The sequence below is a fragment of the Clarias gariepinus genome, chromosome 1 (genome assembly GCF_024256425.1).
Source record: "Clarias gariepinus isolate MV-2021 ecotype Netherlands chromosome 1, CGAR_prim_01v2, whole genome shotgun sequence".
NCBI lineage: Eukaryota > Metazoa > Chordata > Actinopteri > Siluriformes > Clariidae > Clarias > Clarias gariepinus.
This window is the reverse complement of record NC_071100.1, coordinates 31,902,916-31,921,602: the sequence shown is the minus strand read 5'-3', so window position 1 is coordinate 31,921,602 and position 18,687 is coordinate 31,902,916. Positions and strand designations below refer to the sequence as shown.

Sequence of the window (18,687 nt, the reverse complement as noted above, 5' to 3'; positions counted from 1 at the left end):
GTTTAATTCACTTATTACATGGCTTGACAAATGTTTAGCTGTATACTAGCAATAAACACATATCCAAATAATCTTAGAACAAACAGTTGTACAAAACACGATTCAAACAAACTAATAAAGGTGTTAATAGAAAAACATTTGTTCAGGTCCACACAATGTTTTTCTTACACTCAGCTAAATACAACTGGGCCCAGACAATAACCTTCATTTTCCCAGCTCCGTTTAAGTGCATCCACACCAGCACACTGTGTTTGAGTGAAGGAGGCAACAATTACAACAATCACCTTGTAAAAGGTAATAATTACAAAACTTGAGATTTGGAACTCCAACTCTTCTTTGCACATTCAGATACATTATAATCATCTTCTTTAATGAAACTCTCATATCCCTCTAATGCAACTAAATTGGTTTCTTCTATGATTTGCTGCCATGGCAACAGCGAGAGAAACAGGCACATCAGTGATGAGCAGAGGCACTGGAGAAAATAAAACACACTAGTTATCCCCAAGCCAGACTGTTCCCTATGTAAGGAAGAGAGTGAACTTGTCCTGCTAAAGGATTTCAAAGGACATACTGTCTCTGACTTACCCGCAACTATAGGAAATGATCCCCACTATCTATTTAAATTCTCACATTGAGTCAGAATACAGATTAAAATAATACAAGACTTATGTTTAAATCCATTTTATAACACATTTTATATACATTTTGTAAGAGCTAGCATGTTTAGAACAAGAAATTAGAGGCTTCCAAAAAATTTGAGGTTTTGCCAAAAAAAATAATAAATGAAACAACATGTTTAAATGAAATGTACATATTTTTCCAGACTCACCAACTGGATCCACATGATCTAGATGATCCACAAAGTCCCTTTTGCCCAAGTAGACTGTAAGCTAGGAGAAAAACACAAGTTGTTTGATGCCACTTAAACATTTAAGTAGGTTGCAACTGAAACTGCTTGGTGTTCCTTTTCCAAATTATATGCCACATCCCCACACACACACACAAAAAAAAAAACATAGTTATACAACAAAAAGTCTGAATCATTCTAAACTGACCCCAAGCTGCTCCACACCCTTCTAGTAGATGACCCTGCCAGACCGAATGAGATCACAAAAACATCTTGCACACGCACACACACACACGCACACACCCCTCCATCATACATACTGTAGAGCTCTGAGACAGAACAGTTGGAACACAGAAAGGACTGAATAACAGAGAACGTGAAAGCGCAACATGGAAGGAGATGTCCAAAGAGAGGAAGGAAAGAGCTTATAACAGGCACTCGCACACACATACAGAAAAATTACCTTGCAGTTGGGGCTGGACTTCTTGAAGACTCTGCAAGGCAGAAGAAACAGATACATTATTATTATCATTATGATACATACTTACTGGAATTCCTGGGCCACTGAAATATACTGTATCCATTCCAGTATACACACACACACACACATATATATATATATTACAGGTATGGAGTTGCTGACTACACTGATTTTCTAAATAAAGCATGAGAGTAAAATTTGGCAAGAGGAAAGAAGATCTTGATTGGTGAGAAAGAGATGGGGGGAGAGAGAGGGCGGTGTACGTCTTTCAACATGTCTGATTGTAATGCAGTGTGAGAGGTAGAAATAGCTGTGGTGAGAAACTTCACATTCTCTGCCAAGCTATCCACATTTAACAAGTGAGAAAATAGTCAGTCTCCCACAATGCCCTGGAACATTTTTTTCCTTAAATTTTTTTACACTTCTTTTTCTACCGTTCTCTCTCTCACACTCATCTCTCATCTTGGCATCTTTATTCCTCCCTCTTTGTAAAAGTGGAGCTGCCAAAGAGATCTCTCTGCCTCTGTCTGTCTTTTTCCCTCCTGAAGCTGAGGAAGGGAATAATAGAAAGGAATAATGTGTGTGGCTGCTAATGTTTTGCTGCCAAGATTATTAGGAGATTATGTGAACTCCTCTCATTTCTTCATCCCACTCCATAGTCATCACTGAGGGCCTAATTTTTTTATGGGGTCGTGGTTGGTGTATTAAATAACTAATAATGCAAAATAAACATTTGGGAATGATTTTATGTCAGTTTCATCAACTTTGAGCTCGGCTAGGACTTCCTTCTAGGACTAGTGCACTTCTTAGCCCTGTCCACAAGGTGCCCTTAATGCAGCATGACTTGGCTATATTCTCAAACATACAGCTTTTAGTCACACATACAGCAGAGAAGAAGAGGAAGACCGCATGACATTTTACAATACACATCTGAGAGAAACTGTGCATTTTGTAAAAGGTAACTCCTCTAGAGAAGAAAAATCTAATCATGTGTTAAGGGTGTTCAAGTCAAACTGGGACTTTTGATGGTACAGAACACAGTTATGAGAGTAACCACAGTAAAGGTAGTAAACTATCTTTATTTCTCAGTAGAACTTCCTGATATACACTCATGCCAGTGTTTCACTAGTGCTTGGATACCATCAGGGTACACCAGAGTCATGATCGGTCTGGCTGTCCTCCTGTGTAGTTTCTTTAACTCACTGCGGATTAGCGTTATCTGTGCCGGTCGAAGGCAGAAAGCTGACTTGGTACCAGACATGCAGTCACATTCTGGAACTGCAGTTGCTTGTGAATTACTGTGTGTACCGCTCCCACAGACAGATGCATCTCTTCTACAAGTTGGTGACAAGTTATCTGTTGATTTTCAAGGATCAGGCATTCCACACACTGAATGTTCATGGGAATGACTGCAATAACAAATGTAATTCCTAAAACGTCTGCACTGTTCAAACTTTTTACTGCGGCTAAGAGTCTCCTCACTGTGCTGTGAATGTCAGTCACTTTTACTACTTCATTCACAAGTAATTTCATTACAAGTACCGGTTCGATTTAAAAAACACTTTTAGTTTTTGGATCAAATCTGTTGCCACTGACCTACTGTAAAAGCACAGTCAAATAGCATGGCAGGCTAATGAGCAACATTAGCAAAAACTCTAGCTAGCGAACTGAACTAGAAACTTAATAATGCATATAGCCTAATGTTCTGTGATGGAGTATGACAGCAAAATGTTTTTGAAAGCTAAAAACACTATGAAATGAATTATTGTAGTTGCATAGATATCTTATGCATACTTCAATATTTAAAGATTCTGTTTAGAATTTAGGTTATTAGCTAGTTGTTTTAGCATTTCATGTGCACTATGGCTAGAAGGTATTCAGCTAAAGTCTTTCAGTCAGTTTCAGTTATGTGAGTGAAAACATATGAATATGTGCTGAGGTTTAAAATTACTGTACTTCGAAGGGGTGTGGTTTCCTGAAACTTTACATTTGACCAACTGACAAACTGAATAATTCTCTCGCAGACACGCATACTTGTCTTGCTAGCCTTGTAAGGATGTTGCATTGACATTTTTGAATGAGTTTAAATAGATAAACTGGCCCCCTGATGTAAATCCAATATCAATGAGAATGTGTTCATTAGTGAATGCTGGCGGATTGACAGACTTTAATAGCGCTTTAAACTTTCATCAACAGAGTGGGAAACGGGGAGCATGGCAGAGACATGGAGTGCTGAAAAGAGCCTGAATAAATTGTGGGAAAAGCTATGAGAGAGGGATCTGATTAAATGAACAACAGTATTGAACAGAGGATTTATAAAAAGATCTGAAAGAAACAATGAGAAGATAACAAGATAAAAGAGGCGAGTGGGAGAGGATGATGGGAGAGAAAAATGAAGATGAGAGAACATGATTACAGACAGGGAGCTTAATGATACGAGTTAAGCATCTACTAAAGAAAGAGAAAGAAAATTTGCAACTCTCTCTATCTGTATATGTTACAAGTTCACAATCTCTAATTCATTTACATAAAACAAACCGGGGGGAAAAAAAATACTGGAGTTTTGTTGCTTCCGTGTGTTTATGCACCAAAAATAGTTTCACGAGCGTTCCACATTGTAACGCTGACAAATCTTACGTTGGGGTCATCAATGTGTGCTAGTGGGATACAGATCAATTTTCATGTGCACTCCTGGTTATTACCAGTGGATTAAATCACCAGTGCAAATGTTGTTTTTTTTTTTTTTTCTTAGCTGTTTTCACTGGGAAAACTAACTTCTGAAATAGAATGTTTGGATGTGCCTCCTGCAGGCCAATGTATGTCCTTGGATGGAGCTTGATGGATAAAAACACAGGAATGGGGAAGTGAGTGCCAGAGAAAGAAAAATAAAAAATTTTAATGTAAAAACCCATGTTACTGTTAGAGATCTGCCCTTGAAATGTACTTTATTCTGTAGGAACTATAATGCAATACAACAACAGTGTGCATGCATCTGTATGTGCACCTCACTTGGGCCTAAATGTAGATATATCTGGCATCTAGATAAAAATATTTGACAATTTTGCTACTGTTGGAAAATTTGGCTAATTCCCATAAGGAAAACATGCTTCTGTCTGAAAAGTATTATTATTGTTGTTGTTGTTGTTGTTATTAAAGAAAAGAAAACAAAATGCTTTCTTTTGCTCACTGAGGTTAATGTCAGGTAAATCTCTGTTTAGCGCATCATTAAATAGCTGGATTGTTAATAATTAGGACACTAGAAGGTCCTTACGATTATAGTAAGACATGTCTGCGCAATCAGTATGTTTGTGCGTGTCAAAGATTAATAATTACGGAGATAAAGACAAAGAACAACAAGAACTTTTCTTGTTTTATCCACCTTCTTATTCAAGCGAAGCTGCACATTCACCTAGAACATACTTTTTATTGGGTCACCATGGCAGCTAGAGGCTTCGCTTGTGTTCCTATGACAACAACGTGAACCAAAAACTCCAGAGCTAACAGAGTGAGTTTGTAAGCATGGAGCAAAACAACCCTCAATCCTCTCCAAATAACTCCAATTGAGTGTGTGTACAGTATGTGTCAGTGCATGCAGCGCTGATCTAAAGTTGATAGAACTGAAATACAGTGTTAAGTAAGGATAAAAACAAATAAATCATGAAACAGAGAGACCAGCAGCTTCACTTATTTATCCAAATGCCTTTACTTCTTTGTCTTTCGGTTGTTCCCTTTTAGGGGTCGCCACAGCGAATTATCTGCCTCCATCTAACTCTATCCTCTGCATCCTTTTCTCTCACACCAACTAACTTCATGTCCTCTCTCACTTCATGTACTTCTCTTATGTCCTCTCTTACTTCATGTACTTCTCTTATCCATAAATCTCCTCTTTGGTTTTTCTCTAAATCTCCTGCCTGGCAGTTCCAAACGCCTTTACTATCTGCATGTTTTAACACACCTTAGCTAACAGCATCACTGTGTAGGTCAGATTAAAGGCATGTCCCCTGTGTTTAATCTTCCTGTCCTGTATCCTGAATCAGCTGAACACACGCCTCTCAGGTGAACAAACAAAACCTGGCCCCAGCTTTGAGACCATGTGAGTGAAAGAGTAAGCAAGTGTGTGTGTTTGCATGAAGCATTACTGAACAAGTAGCAGCAGGTTCATCTTCCTAAACCTGCTAATATTCGGTACAGCACTATTCTGAGCTCCATTTGGTGGTGGCACAGCAAGGAATCTCAATAACAAGTTCTTCTTGCGCAGGTTGGCCCGATGCCTGGGTCCGTGATTTACAAATGCAGAATGATAACGTACACAAGTGTATACAGAAATGCGTATCTCTGCCGAACAGGAATACAAATATTAGTGAGTTCGAATGCACACAGATGCTCAGCCACCACTGACTGTACAGTTCCTCTGCTGAGATAAATGACCTGTCAAACAGAAGATCAGGGATAGTACGCAGCTCCCAGAGGCTCTTCATTCACCAGAGCTTCAGTTTTACACACATGCACAATAATAGAAAAGATGAGGAGGTGAAATCATAAAGTGTGACTATCACCCCGGTGGACTTATTAGATTTCCTCGTAATCCAAAGTTGATTATAAATCATGACAGACAACAAGACAATCATTCAGTTAAACAGTGCAGGGTTTAATCTCAAAACTGCACCGTAAGTGTCTGGGCAAAAAGGTTTCTTGTTATCGTCTCCGTTAAGATTTAAAGTTTGCTTCTTTATATTTGCACTGGAGCTATGATGATGATGAAGCTAATTAACTATACCAATTTTATCAACCAGTTTAGGATCATGCACACTGAATGTCTATACCACTACAACTAAACATTTAAGACCCTGTTTAACTGAGAAATAATATCCATCTGTTCAGTAAAGCCTTTTAAGACATTTGAGTTTATTTTAACATCATCTTTCTTGCAGTTTATAGTTGTTGTCGATTCCCACCCACTTGTTAGCACGTTTTAATCACACTACAGGAGGATGAAGACGGGAAGAGTAAGGAAGGGGAAGGTGGAGACTGGGGATGATGATGACAGGGCTGCCTAAGATGGGGAGGTCTAAGATAGGAAGAGCAAAGACGAGGAGGGTGAAGACAGGGTGCAAAGGTTAAAGGTAGAAAAAGGCAGAGCGGAAAAGGGAAGGTCGTGAGGGTAAAGACTTGGGGCACAGAGCTTAAAGACGATAAAGGGGAAGACAAGAATGAAGATGACAGGGATGGTGAAGATGGGGAGGCTGAAAATGGGGAGGGTGAGAAGGTGAGGGGACATGGAGAATGAAGATGAGAAAGGTAAGGACTATAAGAGTGCAGATGGAGGGGCGTGAGAAGAAGGAAGATGGGAAGTGAGAAAGGGGGAGAAACTGAGGATGAATATGGGGAGGGTAAAGACTTTTTAGTAGCAGTCTTACAAATTGAAATAGATCAGGCCAATATTTAAGTACTTCCTCCCTACCCATCCCTAGACCAGTCAGTGGCCATGTACATCACATGCACAGTTTACCCAGACACACAGACACTAACAGCAAGACCCATCTGTGTGTAAGAAAATCAATCAGGATCTCATTTTGCCAATTTAATCTGAGACGGGTGATGAGGGACCAAATGAAGAGCAATTTATCAACGCTGACAGAGAGTGGGGAAGAGGGAGAACAGACAGAATGAGAGCAACGAATAAAAAAGTAAATGAAGAAGAGAACATCAGAAGACAGGTACAGAGAAAGAGAGAAAGGAATAAAATTAGCAAAGAGAGGGGAGAGACAGCGAGAAACAAAGAGAGGTAGAGCGTGTGTATATACTGTAGCATCTAACCACCATAACCCACTCGAATGGTACACAACTGGCGCTCTCTCTCTCTCTCTGTCTCTCTCTGTCTCTCTCTCTGTCTTACACACACATAAAGTCGGCATGTGTTTAGAGTAGCACAGAACAAAGGACATTTCTGCTTAGCTCCTGTTTTATTGTGACCAAAACAAGTTATGAAAAAGCAGAACATCTACCATGACAATGTCAGAATGTGCACAAACCAGCAGCAGCCTTCAGTTGAAATCAGCTAAAATATTAACCTTCTGTTGAGACAGGAGGACCAAAACACTAATAAAAAAATACATTTAAAAATATAAGAAAATACTTAAGAGAATTTGATTGGATAACTATTGGCCTGAATATATTTCAGCTGATGACATGATGTGTAGCTTCCTAAACAACTATCCCTTATTATGGGAAAGATGTTACTGGGTTTCACACAAGTCAAATGACTGAACTGCATCAAGCAAAGAAAACAACTAAGGAGATTGCTGAAATTACTGGAATGGGGTTAAAAACTGTCCAGTGCATTATTAGAAAGGATGGTTCTGAACTGTGAATTTGAAAGAAGAAATATGGTCATAAAGAAACCATGAGGGCGGTACGGTGGTGTAGTGGTTAGCACTACCACCTTGGACCTCCAAGGTCTGGTTTCGATTCCCGGCCAAGCTTGATTCTGGTCTCTGTGGGCATGGAGTTTGCATGTTCTCCCCGTGCTTGGTGGGTTTCCTCCGTGAACTCCGGTTTCCTCCCACAGTCTAAAGATATGCAGGTTAGGCTAATTGGCATTCACAAAATTGCCCGTAGTGTGTGAATGAGTGTCTGTATGTGTGTGTCCTGCGATGGATTGGCACCCTTTCCAGTGTGTACTCCGCCTTATGCCCTGAGCCTCCTGGGATAGGCTCTAGGTCCCCGTGACCCTGAATACAGGATAAAGCAGTATAGAAGATAAGTGAGTGAGTGAGAAATCATTTGTTAGCGAAAATCGTTAGAAGAAAAAGAAGAACTTGAATTTGTTAGGGAGCATAAAAATTGGACTTTGGAATTTGGATCTGGCAATGGAAAAAGGTCATGTGGTCTGAAGAGTCCAGATTGACAAGAAGAGCATGAAGCAATGCACCCATCATGCATAGTGTCCACTGTACAAGTCTCTGGAAGCAATGTTTTGATCTGGTGTTGCTTCATATGGTCAAGGCTCAGCAATTCTATGTGGCAATAAAATTAAGTCAGCTATGACCTGAATGTACTGAATTACCAGGGTATCATGGGAGTCACAGCTAGCCCCAGGGAATCTTTGGAATGTGATGGAGAAGACTTTACAAAGTGGTTCAACTCTCGACCAAAATTTTATGCGGCTCTAGATGGATACATTTGTTGTGATGTTGCGAGGGTTGAAGTTGTGAATGTGTGCCATAATCAAAGCTAAAAGTAGTCCAGACAGTGTAACCTGATATACATGATTTACAGCAGGTACTAACCAACTGCAACACCTTTTTCTTTTTCATCAAGCCTACTGAAAAAAACAAACGACTGTGAAATCCGACAAGTTTCTTACGAAGCAGCATAAAAATAACCACCTCTGAGGATTTTACAGCTTGCACTTCTGTCTTCACTTCCTTCACTTCGAAGTGTGAACACGTGACTGAGATGCCGTCACCAACACTGATTATGTTTATGAGAACTTGTTTGGAACTGTTTATAACTGTTCCAAGTAAGTAGAACAAAATTAAATGAATTAAAAAAATAAAAAATGTATTGCTTTATCTCTTCATATGTATTGAGTGGTCTCCTTACACTAGCAACTTTTAATATTGTGCGGAAAAATATTGTAAACAAAAAGGAATACATCATCCAATCTCTAGGATACATCTAAGGGAATTTTTTTTTAAGCTCAGTCAATCTTACAGTAAATGTCCCTATGTTTTATCAACAATAGGAAAAATATCTTCACTTATCATCATAAAGTATAATATATTTGTCATGAGGAGTTATTGTGCAATAAAAATATGCGGTTCTAAATCAGCTGCTCGATTAGGAAAACAAGAACCAGCACCTTGTTAGTGAAAACAGGCTGATCATGTCCACTTTTTTCCACAACATTAGAGTTCTCAGAATTCCCTTTTACATAATATGGGAATGCTATAAGAGGTCTGGTACACATGTGCTTCTCATTATTAGTGTGAGCTTCAGATTTTTGCAGCACACCGTCAAGCTCATTTTCTTTGAGGTTTAACGAAGTTGATTAGAAAAAATGATGAGAGAAGGTCGACTGCCAAGATAAAGCGTACTCGCATGTGTATCCACGCCTGTTCTCCTTGATCACCGAGCCAAGCCTTTGTAATAAAAATCACACCCCGAATTCCAAACATTATTTAAGGAGATTATGTACTGCGTCAGGAGTGAGGGTTTTGGTCCTTCCAGTGAAAGGTGGCCTACAAGCGCTCAATTACACACACACACACACACACACACAATTGGTTGTGTATTAAGGGGATTTTCATTGCAGCTGACTGGGATTTTAATATTGATTATGAGCCTCTGTGCTTTTAGCTATGGCATTAACTGCACGTTTTGGCTGCTAACATTCCTCTGAAACTCGTCCGACCACATCTGATATGTGTACGCACAAAAATAAACTCGAGCTCTTGCGCACACGCTCACACGCAAGTGTGAAGTACGAACGAGAGGGAAGCTGACAGACTGTTGTAAACTGCAGACTGAGGAAACACAGCTTCAACTTCCAGAACCCGGTGCATGCATCAGAAACTCTATGTGAATGTGTCGGTGTGAGTTTCTGAGAGAGAGAGAGAGAGAGAGAGAGAGAGAGAGAGAGGGAGAATATGTCAAAGAACCAATGAGCACATTGTGTACAGCTATGTCAGTGACACACCATCTGGATTATTGCATGCAGGGTTGCAATGTTACATATACATGCGCTCTAAGTGTGCACTGTGTATGTGTGTGTGTGTGTGTGTGTGTGTGTGTGTGTGTGTGTTGCCCACTGATGCCTACTTTGCACGTTTAACAATGTCAGGACAATTCTTTATCCAATGAGGTGTAAGCTGAAAGGAATTTATAACTGTTAAGCCACATTTTGTAATTTATTATGTCTTTATGTAACTTTCTCTTTCTCTCCCTCTCTAGACACTCACACACACTATCCATTTTCTGTATTTATATCATTGTTTGTTATCCATTTAATCCATTACACTTGCAGGGCCCAGACACACATTCCTCACGCTTGTAGCTCCATCCCCATCATATTAGTTTACTGTAGTTTCTAGAGAATAAGATTGAAGATGAATCATAACCCTGGAGTTTAACAGAGTAATACTACATTATGAAATACATTACTGTAACATTATGCTTTCTACAGCACCATTGTGCTGTTACCAAATTCTACATCATTTATTTAATCATATACATCTTTTGTGATTTGCTTATTCTCCAGCCATACACTTCAGAATGAGCATGCACAACACCAGATACCATGTTAAATACTTTTAACCACTAGTTTTAAATTCATTTAGACCAATTTTTTTAATACAGACACACACAAAGCAGTGTGTGGTTAATCAGGACCCACAGGACGTGAGTGTTCACAGCTTCTCGTTAACACGAACAGTCTATAATATACTTCCACTAATTTGAATTTCAGGACAATTGAAACTAAGACAATATGAAAATCAACATTGATTTGAATTATGAAATGGAATACGGAAAGACAAAATAAGAGCTGGTATGCCAGTGTGAAATTGTGTCGACCTTGATCATAATGCCAGATATAGATTTAAACAAGGCTTTTTATTGATAGACACAAGGACCCCTTCAATTATTGAGATACAGTTTGCTATAAATACCTGAATGCCTTCACCAGGGTTATAGACACTTATAAGTGAAAGCGGCCTGACAGCCATTGTGCATTCTGCCTTATTAATAGTAAATCCTTTTCCATCCCAATGTAATAAAGGAGATGGAAAAAGCTCACCCTAATTACAAAGCATTTACTATTAATAAAACCATTCATTTGGAAGAAGAGCTATAATCTTAAGCAGCACAGGAAATGTCAGGGAAAAAAAAAAAAAGAATTTAGTAACATTTTACGGGCATCTTCACAACTAAACAAAAATGGCTGTTTTACCTATTTGTAACGAAACCCATAATATTTGATTAATTATAACCCAGCAGAATTTTGGTTGTCAAAATGTTGTGGTGATGTTAATTTGGCAACGTTTGTATTAAGCTGAATTTAAAAGTTACTATTACTGAAATTATATTAGAAATGAAAATCGGGGGGGAAAAAACTCTGCTTAACATCCAAAATCTGTTCTGTGAAACCGGACATGATGCAGCTTGTACGCTGTGCAAACACCATATTGCAGTAGAGTCATTTGGGAGCTAAGATGCACCTTACGGTAATATTTCTGAAAGAAATTCTAATGTTAACATGAGAAACACACACTGTGTGCAGGAAGCTGTTGTGTCAGTCCCAATCTCTGATCTGAATGCTAAACCCTGAATCTAAAGGGACCATAGATGTGGTCAGACGTTGCGTGAATGTTAATCGGCATAAATGCTCCGAATAAAAGATTACAGTTTTATTGTTTTGAGGTTGTATTTGTAACATTGTGTTTGTGTCATACATTGAACATGATCTTAACATCATTTTATCAAAGTCATTCTAAATTTTAAAAACTAAATTGTCCAGCCCATTACGACTATATTAAAAGGCTCATCCACTGTTCTAAAGAGGGAATTAAACTCACATCGCTACCACCACAACACCACACTGTTCAGGATATATTCTGTCCCAAATAAGGCATGATGATGCTAAACAGGCCAAGTAGCTTGAATTAATAAAATGGTTATAGTAAAGACACAAATCTATGTTGTGAACATTTATAAATATAATATGATCGCATATGTGAGAAGATTTTCCAGCACTCATTTACATTTTTAATTTTCCTCCTGTGTATTTGGGCTTTCTGAAATGTCATGTACAACTAAAGTGCATTTTAATGCTACTGGAATATGGGAATTGCATCACAAAATGTAGAACTCACAAATGTGCATATTATTACTTTTTATTTACAATCATAAAAACACACAATCCTATAAATCTGTGCTATTTCTATACCCTTGTTGGCCATTTTTTAATTTGACATTTTTTGCTTAGTCATGATTGTATGGTTAGTTAAAATAAATTGAAATTTAGTTCATCATTGCCTAGCTTGTGCTGAACAAGAGAATAAGCCACTCCATGTTGCACAATCCTGCCCCATATTTTTCTTAAAACATATTAATAAAAAAAAAAACTTGTTCAGGACTACGTGCTCTGGCAAGCCATGGTCTGTACACCAAAAAGAGCGTTTACTTTGCAGGCTTTAACCGCGAGTATATTTCACCCCAGACAACCAAAAAAAGACATTTTTTTCTGACTTGACAAGTCACCTTTTCAGTCCTAAACACTAGAGCCGTGAATCTTAGACCGAATTTTTGCACATTGTAAATTTAAATTCAATTTATATTGTCTGGTTTATCTCAAGCAGCTGCATTCTTTCCAGGTTTTAACGTATTAATAGCTAATAAATGTATTCAATATGCATAAAAATGCTATGTTACTGGGGTTGTTGACTATCCTTCAAAGTGATAACCTTCATTTCCCGCCAGTCCAGTAAGTGGTAGTATTGTATCAACTGAAGAAATCAACTCAAAAGAAGAAGCGATACCATTACAAAATATGAGTATTTCCAGAATGTGGAAGTGATTTGTATTTTCTGCAAGAGCTGTGGGATATTTCAGTTCTACACCATTGTCTAGATACTTGCAAATAATTAATTAAAAAAAAAACAAAAAAACTTTAAACTTTAAAAAGTGTGAATCAATGACCAACAAAAGATCAGTTAAATTGCAAAATCAATTAAATTGCACCAGATGTGCATTGGCATGTATTTTAATAATAACTACTCTAGGCAAACATTCAGACCCTCATTCTTTTCTTTTCTATAGTAATCCAATATATGAAACAATTTCCTCTGAACAGTTTATGCTGAGATGCTTTAACTACTTGAGAGCCTTGTAAAGTGGTCATCATTCATGTAGGCACTAATCTGAAAAGCTGTTTTCTTAGCGATTTCACGGACTGGTAACTCTATATGAACTCATTCGCTAAAGGAGGCAGGTGTCTTGTTTTTTTCTTCTGGGAATAGTTCCCATGAGAGCTAGTTTCATCATGGAATTTGATGGCTTTTGCGACCACACTTCAAGTCACAATACTTATTTTAATGTTCTTGACAGACTGACCCTCAGGTCTTAACATAATGATAGAGAAGTTTGTCTTTACTTAATTATATACAGTACTAGTCAAAAGTTTGGATACAAGTTTAGATTTATTTTTCTAAATTTTAGAACAATAATGGCCTTAGCTAATTAAGACATGAAGGTCAGTTATTCTGGAATAGTTCAAGTGTCAAGTGCATGTGCAAAACCCATCAAGCACCATGATGAAACCGACCCTCATGAAGACCGTCCTAGGAAAGCAAGACCAATACTTGCTTCTGCTACAGAGGAGAAATTTATTTGGAGTTACCAGCCTCAAAAATCATCTATTAAGAAACAGCACCTCAAATTAGAGCCGCTAGGCAGGCATTACAGAGCACAAGTAGCAGACACATCTCAATATCAAGTGTTCAGAGGAGACTATTGTATATTTTGCATGCCTTTAGCATAGTTTTAAAACATTGAAAAAAATAAAAATAAAAAAAAGACCATGAAATTAGAAGGTGTGACAACTTTCGCCTGGTAGTGTAATTGTCCTTGTTATTTCATAGTCTGATGTTTTCAGTATTGTTCTACACTGCAAAAAAAAAAAGAAAAAAAAAAGGAATTAAATTTTAGTTGAATTTGTTTCTTTAAATTAGATTAGATGTCCAGACTTTTTGACTGGCTCTAAATGACCCGCCAGTAATTTGAGTGAAGGACTTGCGTAAACCAGCGCTAAACACTGAGAACTTCTCTCATGCAAATACTGACGTAACTTTTGAACTTAATTTGCTGACTTTGAATACGACCCATAGTCACTAAAGGTAACAGGAAAATGAACAGGAAAATCTATGAAGCTGGCTGCACCCTTAACTGGTAGGACCAAGGAGTTATAAAAAGTCAGGAAAAGAAGTAACCAAATATTAGAAAATAAATGACATATTCAGCTAAGTCTGGTGCTTGGAAACACATATATGTGTACAACTAGCTGACCGTGATAGCCATCCAGCTGGAACACTGTTGATAGTACAGTGTGCATAAGTCATATTTTTCATCATGTCATAAAAATATACATGTATACATGTATTTATTTTCAAATGACAAATGCTCAGTAGACAACCGTAGGTAAAACCCACTGCATACCAGAAACCTCCTACTAGACCAGGCATTTAAAGATACCCTGACCCAGACATCTAGCCATCAGATGTTGGCCCTCTACTTTATCTTTTCTCGGTCTCTCTCGCTTTCCTTTTAAGTTTTTTTTTTATTCTGTCTCTCGCTGTCTTTCTCTCTGTGTGACTCGCTGTAGTCACTTTCGCAGAGATCGCACCACTAAGTTGTTAAGAAGACCACCATAACTCTTTCGTTCACCTTTGGTAATTCACACTGAACCCACCAAACCGGCGTAAAAACGCCCTGGTGCGAGCTTTCAAGAAGTATACTGGTGTTCTGTACTCTGAAAAGAAATGACATTTAACCCAACAGTGTCAGCCTGCCTATCTATCTATCTATATATCTATCTACACATACACAGTATGTATATGTATATATATTATAATAACTATATATGTAAACATTTGGCATTCAGTGAAACAGCTAAACTTACCGTGACATGTTTCCTTAGGTTAGAAGTCGAGTTTTTTATGCTAAAGTGTGTGTCTGTTGTGGCAGACAGAGAAGACACCGCAGTATTAAGCTGTTCTTTTGCAAGTGAAACATGCTTTGTATATAATGCCAGTGATGCCGACTGAAGATTTTTTTTCTGCTGCTATGACGCCAGCTTGTGTGGTCATTTGACTACATGTGGTTACTGTTACTGCGGCTGATTGGTCAAACAGAGTGATGTGATTATTGTTGCTGCGTCTGATTGGTAAAACAGTCATGTGGTAGATCCACCAGCTGCATGTGTAGAATAAATGGTTAGAAAAGTAACGAGTCGAGTGTAGCCGAATGTAGCAAGAGTAGCGTTTCTTCTTCACAAATCTACTCAAGTAAAAGTAAGAAGTATGGTGCAGTAAAAGTAATCTTAAAAGTAAATATTTTGTCAATAAATAACTCAACTAAATATATAACAGAGTAAATGCACATAGTTTCTACCCATCTCTGATAACGTAAAAAACCAATAATAAAAGCAACACAAACTCCCCACACTTTATCAGCCCTGTTGTATGTTGGTCCTCTGTTCAGAGTGTAAAGAACTCTCAGTACTCACCGTCTCATCAATTCACTGCCTTTTCCTACTAGTTTTTATACTGGTAACTTTTAACCAGAGGAGGAGAGTCACACATAATAACTGTCTTAAAACATTACAACTCTTTTGCACAGTGCTGGCTCGCTCTTTTGTACCAATCTCATTACGCCTATGTGAGTAACTCCCCAGCTGTCTTAAAGGCGCACCAAAAAGCATCCACACACGACTTTCACACAGAATGACAAGGTGTAATGAAAGTGCAAAAGTCCTACCTTAAACAAGCTGTGCGAGAGAGGTTTTCCCGCTTTTTCTTTCTGTCTCTCTCCATAGCCCATTTCACACAGAATCTGCATTATAAACAGCCCCTTTTATATATCTATAAAGGGGCTGTTTATAATGTAGATTCTGTATATATATATATATATATATATATATATATATATATATATATATATATATATATATATATATATATATATATATATATATATATAAGCTCCCTCTGTTACGCCCCTGATTGGCTGTAAAGCAGTCATTAATATGGGAGCCCGAAGTACCTCTCATTCCCCCCCCTCGGCTAATCAGCTCTCTCTAGGCCGCCGGCTGTGAGAGGTTACAGCATCACCGGGGATCGAACTCGCGATCTCCGGATGATAGGACGAGCATTTTACCACTGGCCCACTCAGAGGCCCTATATATAATATATTATATTATATTATATTATATTATATTATATTATATTATATTATATTATATTATATTATATTATATTATATTATATTATATTGCACTTTCACTCACATATTGTAATCTACCTCAACTTTCTCTTTTAAGGAGGCTTTCCTTTATTAGGGCATAAGTGGCATGTAGCACAAGATGGAAATACAGCGCACACCATTGCTTTCAAAACAGCAAGGACAAGTGAACTGCGTGTTGAGGTGCTAACCATGCACATTTCCATTTACATTATTCACCAAAAACAGCACTCTGCTCAGACCTCTGTCCTTTTAATTCTCTGCAATTTCTCACCAACACAGGGCATAACTGGGCAGCAGAAAAATTAATGATTAAAAAAATAGTTTTATCACTTTCTGCATCTCTGAATGCTAAAATCAGTCCAATGTGGTCTACTGCATTCTGAAACACATAGTTTTAAGACGATGAAAAATGAAAAGCCTTGCACTGACGATCAATTTGAGCTAATCTTTCAGTTTATTGTTCTTGATTGACTTGTCCTAAATATGTCTCATCTACGTTATATGAAATATATCATATCATCTGGAACACATTTAATGCATCTTATGTCATCTCACCCATCACTACCTTAACACACCGATGAAAGGTGCAACAACTATGAATTCACAATTCCATTACTTTCATACAGAAGAGAGCAAAATTCCCACCCTGAACCAGCTGTGTAAAACTGGCTTATGTCTCTCACTCTCTCTCTGTCTCTAGGTCCTTGCCTCTCTCTCTCTCTCTCTCTCTCTCTCTCTTTCTTTCTGTCTTTTGTTCTCATGTCCTTCTCCTTGCATGAATGTCCTACACTGACGCATGTGACTGATAACAGAGACACATTCTTTTAAAAAGAAGAGCAGAACACATTTTCACAGCACAGCATGCAGTCAGCACAGCACTTAATGATCCTTGTTGAACTAGTTTCAAATCATTCTGTTTCTTAACATTTCTGTGCTGATTTCATGATATTGTTTAAATTTGCTGTCATTTAAAAAAAGGAGCAAAAGTCATTGTCCCTTAAATAAGAAAATTAAATAATAAAAAGGGCTAAAGAAAGTCATATATACATGTACATGTTAATAAAGCCTAACAATTCTCATTAAAACCCATCTTGGGAATTGGTTGCAGTTATTTCCGCCGCATGATGAGTAAAATATAGAAAGCACGAACAAGTGTTAAAGATCACTGTCAACTTACTTCCCCCAAGTTTGACACTGAAATATGCTGACATGCTAACACCACTGCTTACGCCAAGAAAGCCGTGTTGGTATGGGCATTGCAAACACAGACGAGGGTTAATCATAGGTACAGATCTGATATGAGGAAGCTGCGAAGTTTAGAATGGCACAAAAACAATACAATAGTAAAGCCGACTGCCTTTTTTCCCCTTTTTTCTCGGAGGGGAGATTTCCTGTGCTTTTGCAGAATAATCAAAAACATTCTCATCCCCCACTTCCTCTCTTGCTCACCCAAGGAAACCCAGCCCTGCCTCCAAATTTCTTTTCCTCACATACTGCACCATGATTTTATGCCCTATTTGTCACTTAGAGTAATGTGATAGAAGGCAGGAAAGGAAATGCTGACTTTAACTGAGATGAGGTTAAAAATGTGATTTTAGGGGAAAAAAATAAAAATAAAAGAGAGAGAGAGAGATCCGATTCTTGCTGAATCCTCGAACTTCAACCTTAAACTCCTTCCTCAAACTTTTATTAGTTCCTGTAGTTAATAAATTACTGGGTTTAACATGAATAACTAAAGATTAACTTGAGAGATGAAGAAGTTCATTTGAAGCACACTTCATTTACTTCATTGAAGAAGGAGAGATACAAGATATCTTTTCCTAAACCATAAAAAAAACGTTGACAATACAACGTTTCGGTGCATGAACACAACATCGCAAATAGATGCAACAAGGAAGAAAAAAAACAAAAACAAAAAGACAAGGCAGAAAAGGCTGGAGAACAGAACACAAAAGAGACAGAATGAAGCGGCAGAACGAGCAAGAGGAAGGAGGAGCGGAAGAGACTTGGTGCTCTTGCTTAATCACGCGCTGGTCACACTTCCTTTTTTCAGCCCACTTATTTCCTGTTCTTATTCTATAGGTGTGAAAACTCAAAATATAAGGTGTTTGCACATACGCCCCCCCAGTCACACAAACACATATACATATAGATATAATATGTATATATAATGTATATATAATACATATACATATATATATATATATATATATATATATATATATATATATATATATATATATATACACACACATATACACACATATACACACATATACACACATATACACACATATACACACATATACACACATATACACACATAGTTCTGATT

At 37.8% G+C, this 18,687-nt stretch overlaps 1 protein-coding gene across 1 annotated transcript in view; it reads right to left on the bottom strand.

Annotated features, from left to right (window-relative positions):
* The window catches only part of arrb2b (arrestin, beta 2b), a 53,176-nt gene that overhangs the window by 14,540 nt on the left and 19,949 nt on the right, over positions 1 to 18,687 (bottom strand). Inside the window, exons 2-3 of the mRNA XM_053492541.1 lie at positions 1,314 to 1,344; positions 833 to 893 (exon numbers count right to left, since the gene is read on the bottom strand). Of these exons, the coding sequence (XP_053348516.1) occupies positions 833 to 893; positions 1,314 to 1,344 (92 nt within the window). The remainder of the gene's footprint in view (positions 1 to 832; positions 894 to 1,313; positions 1,345 to 18,687) is intronic.